The sequence below is a fragment of the Vombatus ursinus genome, unplaced genomic scaffold (assembly GCF_900497805.2).
Source record: "Vombatus ursinus unplaced genomic scaffold, bare-nosed wombat genome assembly UNPS02014807.1, whole genome shotgun sequence".
In the NCBI taxonomy this organism is placed as follows: Eukaryota; Metazoa; Chordata; class Mammalia; order Diprotodontia; family Vombatidae; genus Vombatus; species Vombatus ursinus.
In genome coordinates, this window is record NW_020954585.1 from 29,446,668 (window position 1) to 29,461,580 (window position 14,913).

General features: G+C 39.8%; 1 protein-coding gene across 1 annotated transcript in view; it reads left to right on the forward strand.

Annotated features, from left to right (window-relative positions):
• The first annotated feature begins 8,800 nt into the window (after nt 1–8,800).
• DMXL1 (Dmx like 1) overlaps nt 8,801–14,913 on the forward strand; it is a 122,694-nt gene continuing 116,581 nt past the window's right edge. Inside the window, exon 1 of the mRNA XM_027874639.1 lies at nt 8,801–8,954. Within this exon, the coding sequence (XP_027730440.1) occupies nt 8,868–8,954 (87 nt within the window). The 5' untranslated portion in view covers nt 8,801–8,867. The remainder of the gene's footprint in view (nt 8,955–14,913) is intronic.

Genomic DNA, 14,913 nt, shown 5'->3' on the forward strand with positions numbered 1-14,913 from the left:
CACTTCCTCCCAAGACCACAGCCTCAACAGTACTCTGAATTTTATTTGGTGTTCAGTAAAGTGCAGGGGTGATAAGGGGTTGAGGTCATAATATCAGAGCCCAGTCTGGAGGGTGGGGCCAGGGCCATTCCTATTGTTGTGTGGCTGCGACGTAGTAGCAGTTTTTTTTCTCTTAGCAATTTATAATACAAAGTAGTCAGTCACCAACTGACAAAGCCTTTTAATTGCTGATTCACATTCAAGTCTTAAAGAGCTACACATATTAATTACTGAATCTAGTGTAATACAATCATACTGCTTTTGTAGCTGCTTTTAAAGCCCCGGCTTACAATCAAATTCCATTTAAAACAAATCTCATTCAAAGGTCCCCTGTACTAAATGGAGATGGGACAGCCTGACTAACACTATTTATTATCAACACTGAACTGAAGGATATTCTGACATTCTGTAGCACTCTCAAAACTGAATTGGGTTGGATCTGGGATTTTCTGCTCTAATCTAGAATAATCCTAGGGGGTCTGCACCAATTCTCTACTGGTTTTAATTTAGGAAATCCGCGGACTCTGATCTATTCTTGTCTACGCAGGGGTAGCCCAGCGATGTTAGTTTGGCACAAGATAGCTTCAAACTATCCTGAAGTGAATCAAAATCTGTGAAACTGACTGAAACTGCCTGGTATCTTTTTGACTGGGGCAAAGCTAAAACAAAAAAACTGGCCTTCCAAGATTGCTCCAGAAGGTTATAGACTCTGGACTTTTGGCCTGTGTCAAAACCTGAAGACTGATTTAGAATAAGAAGCAAGAATCAGGGCCTTTATTTGCTTACTTTTCATCTGAATCGTTCCTACTCACTCATTAAATTAAATGAGCTGACGGATAGCTAGTGAGGTGACAATATCTCTTTCACAGGAAAAGCATGGACTCTATGAAACCTGCCTGCTTCATGTCATGCCACTGCAAAAGACCTTCCAACAATAAAAGGCAGAAAGGTCATTGGTTCTGGAGTCTCAGGACCGGAGTTCAAACTATGGTTTTGGCATGACCTCAGGCAAGTAACATAAACTTCCTGTGCATCAGTTTGCTCATCTGGAAAATGAAAGACTAGGACTAGATGACATCCAAAATCTCTTCCAGTTTTACATCTATGATCCAACTGTTATGTTGTGATCAGAGATCATGCCACATGAATAATAAATGTTCATCTGATACATTTACATACTTCCAAATAAATGGTTGTTCAAATACTGAAGATTGCTAGTAAGTTCAGAATGAGTGGATCTGAATTTGGCATTGGCATTGCCTCTGTGTGGCAGAAGTTCCTAGACTCTTGAAATGACTCAAATTTCCTTTCTAACCACTAAGCTTTTGGGGCCTACAAATAAATGAATAAACAAAGCCTTTTCTTAAAGGCATACTTTAAAAACTTAGAAACAGAATTTATAAAGCTTCCAAAGAATTTTGGTGAGTTTTGAATCCATTTAAGAGCATAGAAATCCAACACCTGATTTGTAAGGAAAAGAGACTGATATCAGCAAGCATAGAAATTTATTAACTAAATTTCTACAAAAACTTGTAATAACTGTTGGATGGGATTGAAAAATGGGTATGTGATTTAGTAAGCACGGTCAATGATAAAATTGTTCCATAGAGAAGAATTATCTTTGTAAGGTACCTCTTTAAGCTATCAAAGTTATTAATACCAAGTAAAGAAACAAACCAAACAGAACCAGAATTTTGACTCACTGTATCATAAAGTATTAAACTAAGATGTTAAAAAGTAATCATATTGCTCTCACCAAAAATACTCAAATGGATATGTGGTTTCATTGATTCAGAAGTTCCCTACAATGACACAACTCATTCAGGATTGTTTGACATAGGGGATCTACCCACTACGCTGGAAGCTTTCCTTATGTTCTTCTAACTTTGTGAAGGTGTCAGTACAGAACTCAGACTTGTCCACTCTCACCCTATGACCAGCCTATCTTCTTTTCCCCCTATCATATGGTTCTTTGATGATATATATCTTTTACTTATTTTTTTTTTTGTTCCTCACTGGAAATATAGTATAGCCTGCTCATACCCATTGTGTGCCTCTCCAGCATCCTTGGGTGATGGTCACTTGTAATTCTCCACAAATTGTTGTTCTCTATCTTGTTATATAACAGTACCAAAAGAACATCGGTATTAAAAAGATGAGCCTTTGCTTTCATGGGAAGTTTAGAATTATCAAAGGAGCTCTGAAATTTCTTGAAGGCAATCCATCCTGCTTTCTTCCTCCTGTTCAATTTTAGGCCCAATTCAATAACCATCTGTACTGGTTTATCCCAGGAACACACTCTGCTGGTCAAGTTCTATAGATTATCCATATAAATGCATGACATAATTTGGACAATAGGCAGTCTTATCTACCTGGTTTTTCCTGTATGGATGGATACGACAAACTCCTTTGAATGATTCTTTACTTCTTCCTGGAGGCTGTGCGTTGTTCTAGAATTTGATGAACCATTATAACATTATCCCCAAACTGAAGCATCTAGAGGATCTGAAAATCCAATGGCAATTCCCTTCATCTTGGACTTTACAATGGATCTTTTCCATCAAAAGCATCAATGAACTCATTGATGAGCATTTATCTCCCTGTTTTATGCCACATCTGATGTTTATGACCAGAGTTATTTCTGTTGTTATATATTTCAAGGAATCTTACATGATTTTGATATGTGACATTGTAAAAGATCATGGAAGATGGTGTTTTGCTCTACTGAATCAAATACTTTTTCAGAATCAATAAACAATAAGCACAGTGAAGTTTATATTCTCTACATCATTCAGATTATTATGAAATGGCAATGATATTGTCCATTACTGAATACTGATTGCAAAAGATTGCTTTTTCCCTACTAATACGCTCACTGAGGAAGCCCTCAATTTATGTACAGATGACTGTCCTAAAGACTATGTAAAAATGAAAAGAGAGAACAAAATATAGCAAGAAGAAAAATCCCATTTAAATAACTATAAAAAGTATAAAATATTTGGGAGTCTACCCCACTGACATGTACCCAGGAACTACATAAATACAATTTCAAAACACTCTATACACAAAGACATAAATAATTGGAAGATTATTAATTGCTCATAGAGAGGCTGAATCAATATAATGAAAATGACAATACTACCTAAATTAATTTACTTATTCAGTTACAAACTACCAAAGGATTGCTTTATATGTCAAGAAAAGATAAAAACAAAATTTATCTGGAAGAATAAAAGGGCAAGAATCTCAAGGGAATTAATGGGGAGAAAAAGTGGGAAAGAAGAGGGCCTAGCAGTATCAGATCACAAACTATATTACAAAGCAGTAATCATCAGTACAGTTTGTTACTGGTTAAGAAATAGAGGGGAGCAGTGGATAGAGTGCCAGGCCTGGAGTCAGGACGACATCTTTCTAAGTTCAAATCAGGCCTCAGAAACTGTGTGACTCTGGGCAAGCCACTTAACCCTATTTGCCTCAGTTTTTTCATCTGTAAAATAATCTGGAGAAGGAAATGGCAAGCCACTGCAGTATCTTTGGTTAAAAAGTCAGACACAGCTGAAAAGACTAAAATAACAAACAAAAAGAAATGGAGAGGCTGATCAGCAGAACAGATTAGGTAGAGAATATACAGAAGCAAATGAACACAGGAGGGTAGTGTTTGATAAACCCTAAGACCCCAGCTACTGGGGCAAGAACTCACTACTCAACAAAAACTATTGGGAAAACTAGAAAGGAATCTGGCAAAAAGTAAGTGTAAACCAACACCGTAGACCAAGAAAATTCCAAATGGGTACATGATTTATACATAAAGGCTGACATCATAAATAAACTAAAGGAGCAAGGAAATTATCAGTCAGATCTATGGATAGAAGAGTTTGTGTCCAAAAAAGAGAGAGTGGATCACAGAAGGTAAAATGGACAAATCTGATTACAGTATATAACATTTAGAAAGTTTTTGTACAAACAAAACCAAGTGGGGGAAAATGTTCAGAGCAAGTTTCTCTGATAAAAGTCTCCTTTCTAATATACATAGGGAACTGGTTCACATTTTTATGAATAGAGCCATTCCTCAGAGGAAGAAATATGAGTTACTAATAGCCATACAAAAAATGTTCTACATCACTAGTAATTAGAGACAAGAAAATTAAAAGAACTCTCAGGTTTTACCATGCACCAATCAGACTGGCTAAGAAGACAAAAAAAAAAAAGAAAATGACAAATAATGTTGGGGAAGTGGAAAAACAGGTATAGTAAAGCATTACTGGTGGACTGATCCAGCCATTCTAGAAAGCAATTTTGAACCATATGACCAAACAGCTACTAAATTGTATATACTCCTCAACCCACTTAATACCACTACTAGATCTGTACCCCAAAGAGATTAAAAAATAGAGGAAAGGCACATCTGTGTCCAAAAATATTTATACCAACCACAATGGCAAAAAACTGGAAGCTGAGGGAATACTCATCATGTATGGAAATGGTTAAACAAGTATATGAATGTGATGGAATATTATTATACTGTCAGAAATAATAAAGGGTATGATTTCTTTTTTAAATGTTTTATTTAATTTTTTAATTTTCAGTTCCAAATTCTCTCCTTCCCTCCACCCCCTCCATCACCCATTGAGAGAGCAAGAAATATGACACCTATTACACATATGAAATCATGCAAAACATACTACCATATTAGCCACATTGCAAAAAAAATAAAAGCAAAAAAAATATGTTTGCACTCAGAAACCACCATGTTTTCAGAGAAACCTAAGAAGATTTATATGAACTGATATGGAGTAAAATGAGCAGAAATAAATCATGATAGGGATATATATATATATATCTATATATCACCTTTGGTGTCCACTTCACCCAACTCTCACCTGTGGCTCCAAGAAGCTGTAGCATGTGCAACAGCCAGGTGGAGGATAACTGACAGGCCTTAAACCCATACATGAGTTAGGGGGATGTCTATACCAAGCATATGAAAAATTCCCCACTTTCACCCACAGAATGGGAACAATTTAGCAGCTAAAGAAGGGGCTGTGGAATGCTTAGAGCTTGGTTGGACATTGAAGACGGTAAAGTCATCCACTGCATCCTGTCCTGACTTTTGTCTTGCCACTGGACTTCAATGACTCTGGAAGAGAGAGTGAGGCTAATGACTTTGAGCAACTCTGCCTCGCTTAAATTCACATGCAAGTCAAAGTGTCACCCCATGATGTCACTGGTCCTCTCCAAAAATGAAGGATGAACAACAAATAATAATATTGTAAAGATAACCAACTTTGAGACTTTGACTGAATCCAAACTTCACAGAACAAACCCTGTTCCAAACTTCTTGGGCTGAATCCAAACTTCAAAGTTTGGATTCAGTCAAAGAACCACACTTGAGGACCTAAAGGGTCATATATGGCCTTGAGGCTTTAGGTTGTCCACCCCTGGTCTAGGCGGATTAAGGACCAATCTAGCTAAATTCTGAAAGACCCAATTACCAAAAAGTTGGCTGACATTTGATGAATTTGTTTTTGGCCACAGGGACCAATGAAGACTGTATAAGATATAAAGGTATAGTACTTTGCACAGTATGAGGGAATGCTCACAGCAATGAAATCACAAGTCTTTTAAACTCCTTAAGTATACTATGGAAGAATTGTCCAGTGAAATATAATTTCACTTTATTACCTCTCATGTGTTAAACTATCATCTTATTACAGATGACTCCCAAATCTATATAACTCATACTTGTCTCTTTCCTAAGCCTCAGCTGAACAGCTCCACTTACCTACAGGATACTCCAAGTTGGTTGTCCTGTAGGCTTCTCAAACTCAACATGTCCAAAACCAAACTAATTATTTTCCTCCAAACCCATCCCTCTTTCAAACTTTCCCACTTCTACTAAGGTTACCACCATCCTTCCAATCAATCAAGTTTATAACCCTGCAATTATCCTCCACTACCCACATTTCCTCATTCCATACATCCAATGAGTTGCCAAATCTTGTCATATTTATCTCCACATCTCTTCCTTTCTCCATTCATTCAATAAACTTTTATTAAGTGGCTACTGTGTGCTAGGCACTGTGCTAAACTCTGAGGATATAAAAGAGGCAAAAGACAGTCTCTGACCTCAAGCATGGCACACAGCCATTACCCTAGCCCAGGCCCCAATCATCTCTCATCTGAACCTCTATGATAGCATCCAAAATTCATCTCCCTATCTTCTTCCTCTCAAATCCATCCTACATATAGCTTCCAAAGTGATTTTTCCCAAAATGTAGGTCTGACTACATGACTTTCCTACTAAAGACAATGCAATGGATCCCTACTGCCTCTAGGATCGAATACTTTCTCCTCTTTGGGGCATTTAAAGCCCTTCAAAACCTGGTTCCAGACTATCTTTCCAACCTTACAAATTTCAAACTGTCCCTCTTTCTGTCCTTCATACAAAATACCTCCTGTCCCCATGCCTTTGTGCTGGCTGTCCCCCACGCTTGAAATGAAGTCTCTTCTCACCTCAACCTGCAACTCCTTATTTCTTTTCCTGTTAGCTCAAGTGCTGCTTTCTTCATGAAGCTTACCTACTGGATTTGCAGTTGCAGGTCCCACCTTCCCTCCCCCTCCAGAAGGAGTTGACCACTAAGTAGATTTTAAGAGTGACTCTGCCCTAGCTTTCCTTAAGATTTCCAGGAAGGGAGAGGGGATTGTTTTTTCTCCTCTACACCCTATAGCAACTATGTTAACAGGACACTGAGAGCACATGCTTGTTGAGGTAAGCCTCATAGTGGATCTCAAAGCTAATTCCCTCTTTTGTTTTGTATTTGTTTCCCTGAGCAGAGGTGACCAAACAGTGATCCTGAGATGGATATTCTTAAACTTAGCAGGAACTTCATGAATTAAGAGAAGGTGGGAGCTCCTGGGTCTGGGTGCTGGTTGCCCAGCTAGAGATAATTCCTCTAAGTGTTCAGAGAAGATGAACATCACTAGTAGGATACAACAGATGAAAAGTCTAAGAAAGTTTTTGAGTATGACTTGCTAGACAGATACCTTGAGTAAACTGCTCAGACAGTGCAGATCTGAGATTAAAATGAAATGACTGTTCAGCAGTCCAACAAAGTGCGTCATGTTTTAAGTATCAGATTCCTATTATATACCTTAGTGTTTCGTGTTTTAAGTGTTTTTCAATGTGGGCTTATGAATCTTTAGCTTTAAGGATTTCATTTGTGGAAGAGTCATCCTACAGCTGATACAGAGAGGTTTCTTTGAGAACGACTCTGTTATTCCTTTTAGAGAGGCCCAGACATGAGACCCTCCTAAAATATGTTTAAGTAATTTCCCCCAGATTCCTACTTTAAAGTGGGGGCACAATGAGCCCCAGAGTTCCAATAGTCCGATCTCTCTTAGGAGTTCATATGAATCTGCAGATATGTTTATGTGGTAGTCTCTCCCAAAAGAATATAAACTCGCCGAGGGCAAGTATCGTTTCATTTTTGTTTTTGAATCCCCATTACTTAGTGGCTGTCTCTTAATAAATGCTTTGTTCATTGTTTTTATGGTACTAATTAAAGAAGTTTGGTTGATAAAAGAGCACCCTATTATATTTGCTTAGTCTCTAAGCTTACCTGAATTGCCATATTTTTGCAACACATATTTATAGTTTGAAACGCTCATATAAATTTGGCACTTATGCATCTAGCTGCAAGACTGCTTCAAGGGTCACATTCACTCAGGACACTAGCGTGTTCCACCCAAAGGGGAAGATTGCATGATGGGATTTGTAGTCAAGGAGGAGGCGTGGGTTAGAAGAGGTCAGCAGCCCTAGTTCCAATTAAAACACTTATTTCATTCGGGTTTAGCTGCAGAGCTTTCCCGTCCCCTAGCCAGAAGAAGTTAGAGCTTATGACCGATAATCGGGTAACTAAACCCCACTCTCCTCCATTCATTCCTTCCCCGGAGATTTAACCACATATTGCGCAGTGCGGCTGCCCACTAGCACCAAATCGATTCGCAACTCATATACCCTGGGTGGAGCCCAAAGCATTCAATTAGGGGATTGGTCAACCTGGAGGAAGCGGACGGAGTCACGCCTCTCGATTCACTCACTACGAAGATGACAAGGGCTGTAAGTCCCTTTAACAACTCCCGCCCTATCAGACCCAAGCCGCGGAAAATCTCGCGATACGTCTCTTGCTGGGGGAGAGAGACGCACTCCTAACGATCGAGGCCAGTGGAGGCGGGAGGGAAACGGGTGATGAAGACCGGTGCCGAGAAGGGACAGGTCAGGGAAGTGGCGCGTAGAGCCACTGTGGGCTTACTACGCCACCCAGATTCCACGGAAGCCGGATTCCAGCTGCTGAAGAGGAAGTCACTCTTCCCACTTCCCGGCCCCACAGTGCTGGCTGCTCGTTCCCGGGCAAGTGCCCGACCTAGAGCGGCAGCCCCGGCGCGGGTGGTTCCGGAGCTGTCTTGTGCGGGCGGTGACAGGTGCGCGCGCGAGCAGCGCAGTGCTCCCTCGCCCCGCCCCCGCCCCTCCCTCCCTCAAGCCCCCTCTTCTCCCTCCCCTCCGTCCCGTGTCCTCCCCTCCCCTAGCCTACGCTGAGCTGCGCGGCTCGGAATGAGCCGCGGGCCCCAGAGAAGCGGCTCCAGGTCTGCGCGCCCGCCGCCGCCGCCGCCGCAGGAGGTTTCGAACCCGCCTCGGCCCTAGGAGGAGCAGCCGCCGTCCTCCCCCAGCCCCCGCCCTCCCTGCACCGCCAGCCTTGGGCATGAGGCTGCCCCGGCCCCAGCTGCAGGAGTGAAGGCAGGAGCGAGCGGCCGGAGGGGGCAGTGACGACATGAACCTGCACCAAGTCCTGACCGGGGCCGTGAACCCCGGGGACCACTGCTTCTCCGTGGGGAGTGTGGGCGACCAGCGGTTCACGGTGAGTGGCTCCCCCGGCCCTGCCCTCCCGCGGCGGCGGCGGCGGCGGCGGCCGCCCCTCTTCTGCGCGGCCCAGGGGCCCCGGTCCCCGGTCCGTGATGACAGCCCGGGGGATGCCGCTGAAAGCAACCGCAGGAAGGCGGAGGAGGGGCTGGGCGAGGGCAGGGGCCGCGGGCCGAGGGATCCGGGCTTCTGCTTGTGACAGGTGTGGGGGGGGCGAGGTGGGAAAGAGGGAAGGAAATGTTGGTGGTGAAGGTATTGGACGGAGCCTGAAACCCCAGGGAAGGATTCCCGAGCCGGGGGCGGGGGAGGGATGCTCGAATGAAATGCAGAGATTCGGGGTCACTGAAATCTGCAAAAACCAATGACAGACAATTTTGGAAATCTCAGCAGTTCCTTTCCTTCTTTTGGGGGTTGTTGTTTCCACTATAAAGTCATGTGTCTGTTGTAATTTAAAAGAGTGGGTGTCCCAGAAACAATCGTTACTTGTTTTGCAGTTAACAATAAATTCCAATGTAAAATGCATGGGAAGATATAGCTCTGTAGAGAGAAAGCCCTTTCAATATTTTTCCAGATTCTTTTAAAGGTGCCATATAATTCAGGAATAGTAATGAAATGTGAGGCATGTGATTTCCTTGAAAATAAAAAGAAACTTGCTTGCATTTTCCCTTGAATGAAACATGTTAAAAGTTGTACTTTACTTAAATACAATCCTTGATACAGTGTGAATATATATTCGTACAATAAATTGATACTGTGGAATTCATATAAAGTAGCCTGAAGGACTTTATCTTAATTTTATCTCGCTGATAAGGAGATCTGTAAGCATGGAACCTGAAGATGGGATTACAGTGAAATATCAGAGTAAAAGGTATCATTTTATTTTCATTAAAATATTTTAGTAATATATTAGAGTAAAAGTTAGTGTTGCAAGTGTTCACCCAGAACAAGAGAAATTCCATAATGACTTTTTGACAGGACTAAATTGACTAATTAAAACTTATTTTTTCCATAAATATATGGAGCAAAGTAAAGCAGAATGTAGCAATTGGTTCAGCTTCCATATTATAATTATAGGACTGTGCCTACATCCACCTTTGACTTTTCTGTGGGATACTAAATATTTTACTATGGATTGTATTATTGGAATTGTGCACTTGTTTCAGCTAGATACTTTGTTTCAAGAGGGAGAAGTTAACTTTCCCCTCTAAGAGATAAGTTTGCACTTAAATACATATATCAGGAGTCAATAGATTCTAAATGTATTCTTACATTTTGAACATAGGAAACTGTTGCCCTAGATTAAAAAAAAAAATGAGATGGCATGGCTGTAGTCTTCAAATGTCTCCTTCCAGATAAAACAATATCTGAGGAACATGAATGTAGAGAAAGTTACAGGAAGATTAGTTGTCCAGCTACCTTTTCTAGTAGTGATTGGTTTGTTATTATTCTCTTTTCTTAATTGTTTTTTCAAACATTTTCTCTAAGAAGGCATTCAGAATCTGTCCAGTCTTTGGTTGTCAACTTTATATTTAGTGATCTGTGTTTAGCTCTTTCTAAAAAGCTCAATGGATACCACAGTATCATTTTAAAGACAAGTATTTTAATAGGTACAATAATGTCTACATTGCTAAATAGTGATAAATCTTCCTGTCCATCACAGCAACCAAATCCTTGGCTCAGACTGTGGTGATCTTTCCAGGATGGCTACTATAACTTTTTCTTAGGCTTGGCTCTTTTCTTTCTTATTTGCTACTCTGACCCCAATACTCTTTCTTTAAATAATATCGTGGACCTCCATTGCAGGAATCACAGGATCTCATGTTTGGGAATGATCTCAGGTAATCTAGCTCAATCCATACCTCACCTGACCAAGAATCACTTCTATAGCATTCCCAACAATTTGTCATTTAGTTTTCATCTACAAGGACTTCTAGTAGGGGAGAGGGGAAACCTACTATTCATAAGACTATGTGTTCCTCTTTTGGATAGTTCTAATTGTTAAGTTTCACCCATGGGAAGATGGATATAAAAAATGTAATTATGGTCCTATATCGATAATGTCAGCAACACTAAAGCTTAGGTAGCATTTACATAGGCATGTATCTAAAAAAAAATGTTCCATGCTGAGTCCGCTGAACCTTCTACTTAGTCTTCAGGGTCACAAGTATATTAGGCAGGTTGTGATGCTGCCAAGTCTTCTCAAACCTATTTCTGTGTTGTTCTTATATCTCTTTCTCCAACTGAAGTTCCACCTCCATGAGACCTTTCTTCCTCTCTGAGTTGCTAACACTCTACCCCTCTTGAAATTACTTTGTATTGCTATGTATTTATTTGTGTATATATTATACAACCTCTCACCCCCAAGAGTCTTGGAGAGCAGAGATCTTGTGGTAGGTGCTTAATAAATGTTTATCCAATTGAACTGAATTGTTGTATCTTGTTTTGAAACACCAAAGTCACCTCCAAAACTACAAATGGCTCAGTCAACTGCTTATAAATACTATTTTCATTTTCAATTACAATTAGGCCAGAGCATGAATAAATTCATATATAAGTTCAAGACTTAGCCAAGTGTGTATAAATCAAAGTACTGTCAACACAAGTTTACCTGGAGACCTTTTGATCTGTTCTATACCATCTTTGAAAGGCCATCAAAAGGACATGAGAAACAATGTAGGGATGACAGACCATTTTATCTAATATGGTTAGATGGAAGAACTTACATGTTTGAAAATGTTAGAGAAAAAGTATTTCTGTGTATGGTTTCTTTTGCATAATTCATTCTGATTGGGCTTGAGATACTAAACCTAGTAGGTATTAGGAAGTATAGGAAAACACTACTATCCAAGAGGAAACCTGCAACCAAAGAAAAATGCTATCATCTCCCTTACTAGACTTGGATTTGGGGAGTGAAGGAGATGGAAGAGTCAAGGATAGTTGCAAGGTTGCAAACTCTAGTGACTAGAATGATAGAGATACAACAAAAATGTAGAAGATTGGAAAACGGAAAAAAAAAGATTGGAAGAGGGATGGATTTTGAAGCAAACATTAATTCCATTTTAGAGACATTGAGTTGGAGATACAGATGGGACATTGATGTAAAAATGTATAGCTTGCAATTGGTTATGTTGAACTGGGTTTTTCAGGGTTGAGATTATGACTAGAGGTATATCTTGTCATCATCACCATCATCTTCTTCTTCCTCCTCCTCCTCCTCCTTTGGGAGTTATCTGCAAAGAGATGATAATGTAACCTTTCTGAAGCTGATTTGATCACCAAGGCAGTAGAATGCTATCCATATCAGGTGACAAACAAGCTTGAACTAGATTGATACAGCACATCTTGTAGATTAAAAATTGTTTGCATTGATATATTTTATTTTCACATATCGCCACTTCCTCTTAAATCCCTTTCTACTGTGTCTCCTGAACCTTAGTACTTTTCCCTCAAAAACTACCTCCAGAGAAAGCACATTTGTATGTGTAGGAGAGTAGTCATTGATGTTTTCTTGATTAACTTTTCTGTTATTAATAAGATCTGATATTTTTTTCCAGGCTTCAGTATCTTCCTATCCTCTAGATACCTAATATGTTGATCCCTCAGTGTCCATGGTATTGTGTTGTCTTCCGCATGAATTTCTTCCATATATACGCTGGTCTTTGGCAGATCACACTCTGGTAAAACCATCTCAGTAGATGGGCTAAACCAGGCTGAAGGTAACTCATAGGCCTCAAACCCATCTGTGAATTAGGGGGATGTCTACACTAAGCATGTAAAGAATTCTTTTGGCAGAATGGGCAGATGAGAACAATTTGTTCCAACAGCTATGAATAAGGTTGAAGTAGGCACTGTGGAGCACTTAGAGCTTAGTCAGACCTCAAAGGTGAAGATGACAAGGTCATCCACTGCATTCCGGGCCATCACCAATCATCCTGACTTTTGTTTTGCTGCTGAACTTCAATGACTGGAAGAGAAAGTGAGGCTGATGACTTTGAGCAACTCTGCCTCACTTAAATCCAATTCAAATTTAAGTCAAGACATCACCCTTGATGTTATTGGTCCTATTGGAAAATGAAGAATGAACAACAACAACAACCAGTAACATGTAGGATGGTTGAACTAGAGAGTATGAGAAGGGGAGTAATTGTAAAATTATATTGGAAAAGTAGGTGGAGCTAGATTTTGGATTATTTTCAATGACAGACTGAGGAGTTTGCATTTTATCCTAGAAACAAATGGAATCCATTGCGTATTTTTGATTAGAAGGATAATAAAGTCAGATATTGGAATTTTCTAGGTGACTTTGGTGATATGTAAATCTCCTCAGATTAGTACTAGGTGAGCCCTCTAAGTGGTTTAATCTGTAGCCTGATTTAGTTTATCTACAAGGCCTATTTAACAATAGTTTATCTTTTTAAGGAATATGAGATTATGACTGTTTAATTAAGTTTGTTTGACTTTTATGACTTTGAAGAAAACATGGGATTATGATTTTTGTAATACCCATAGCCACAGTACACTTGTTTCCTGTTGCAAGTTTAAGTCCTCTGGTTTATAGCCACTAATGCTTACTCAAGTTGATTTGTCATAAACAGCAGAAATTAGGATGATGAAGATAACTGTTTTGGTCTGATTGTGGTGCTACCCCATGAGTATGGTTAACACTAAAGGGAATTATATAAAGTCAGCCATTGGGAGAGAGTCAGTCTGAGTGACCCTCCATGTTTTAACCTTTCTCAACTTTTGGGTCACTTTAGGACTAATCCCATCTCCTGTAGATTACTCTCATCACCTGAGGGTTAATACCATCTCTTTAGTACTAATTCTATCTCCCAGTAATGCTAAAAGACATTAACCCCACATCCTCATTAAAAGGTCTACCAATCGGGATTGTCTTATCCTCATGTAAATCGTTTTACTCCTCCAAGTTGAAATTCTGAGGCTGGCCCCACTATAGCTTTCCCGTGCTTTGTCTGCCAGCCCCATTCCAACTGCTTGATGCCTTGGAGTATAATAAACTTTTTGGCTTAAAAAAATATAAATATCACATGCAAATATCAATTGACATATCTGTGGAACATAGATTAAAGAGAGCTAAGGCTGGTATAGGGAGACCAATTAGACTATAGCAGTAGTCTTGGTAGGAGGTGATGGAGGCCCTGAAGGGATTGTATAGAGAGAAGGGGATAGCAATAAGAATTGTTTGGACACAGTTCAAACAAAACTTGGCAACTGATTAGATATAGAGGTTGGGAAAGAGGGAAGAGGGGAGAACAATTCTAAGGTGTAAACCTGAGTAGTTGGAGTCAGATAATATCAGATTGGAATTCAAGAGAAGGATTTGTGTTAAATAGATTTGAAAGGTTTGCATAGAGATAATCTTGAACCGATGGGATTACCTGAGGAGGAAGTGAAGAGATAGGCAGTTAGCCCACGTTTAATGGGAGGAAAGTAGATAGGTTTCAGCTAAGGACACCAAGAAAAGGGCAGTTGGAAGAGTAAGAGAAAGATTAAGAGATAGTAGTGTAGGAAGCCTGGGAGGATAAAGTGTTTAGGAGATTGTCAGAAATTGCTGAGAGGTCAATTTAAAAACTACTAGAATTAGCAGATCATCCATGATCTTGAAATATATTGGGGTTGGAGGCCAGATTACAAGGGTTTGAGAATTGGTGAGAGTCAAGAAAGTGGAAGTATTGAATATGCTTAATTTACCAAACCAGGAAACTACATCTGTGCAATCTTATTCTTGAAAGATTTCCATTAAGATAATAAGTTTTACATGGTTTAGTTTAAATTGCTGAGTTTTATTTAGCTAGGTAGTATAGATGTCCTCATCACCTCATTCCCAGATGGTGTCAGCTAAGTAAAAATTTGTTGTATATAATAAAGTTCAATTCCAACATTATTAGTAGAATCACAACTTACGTTAATTCTTCTCAATCCATAAACATTTATTA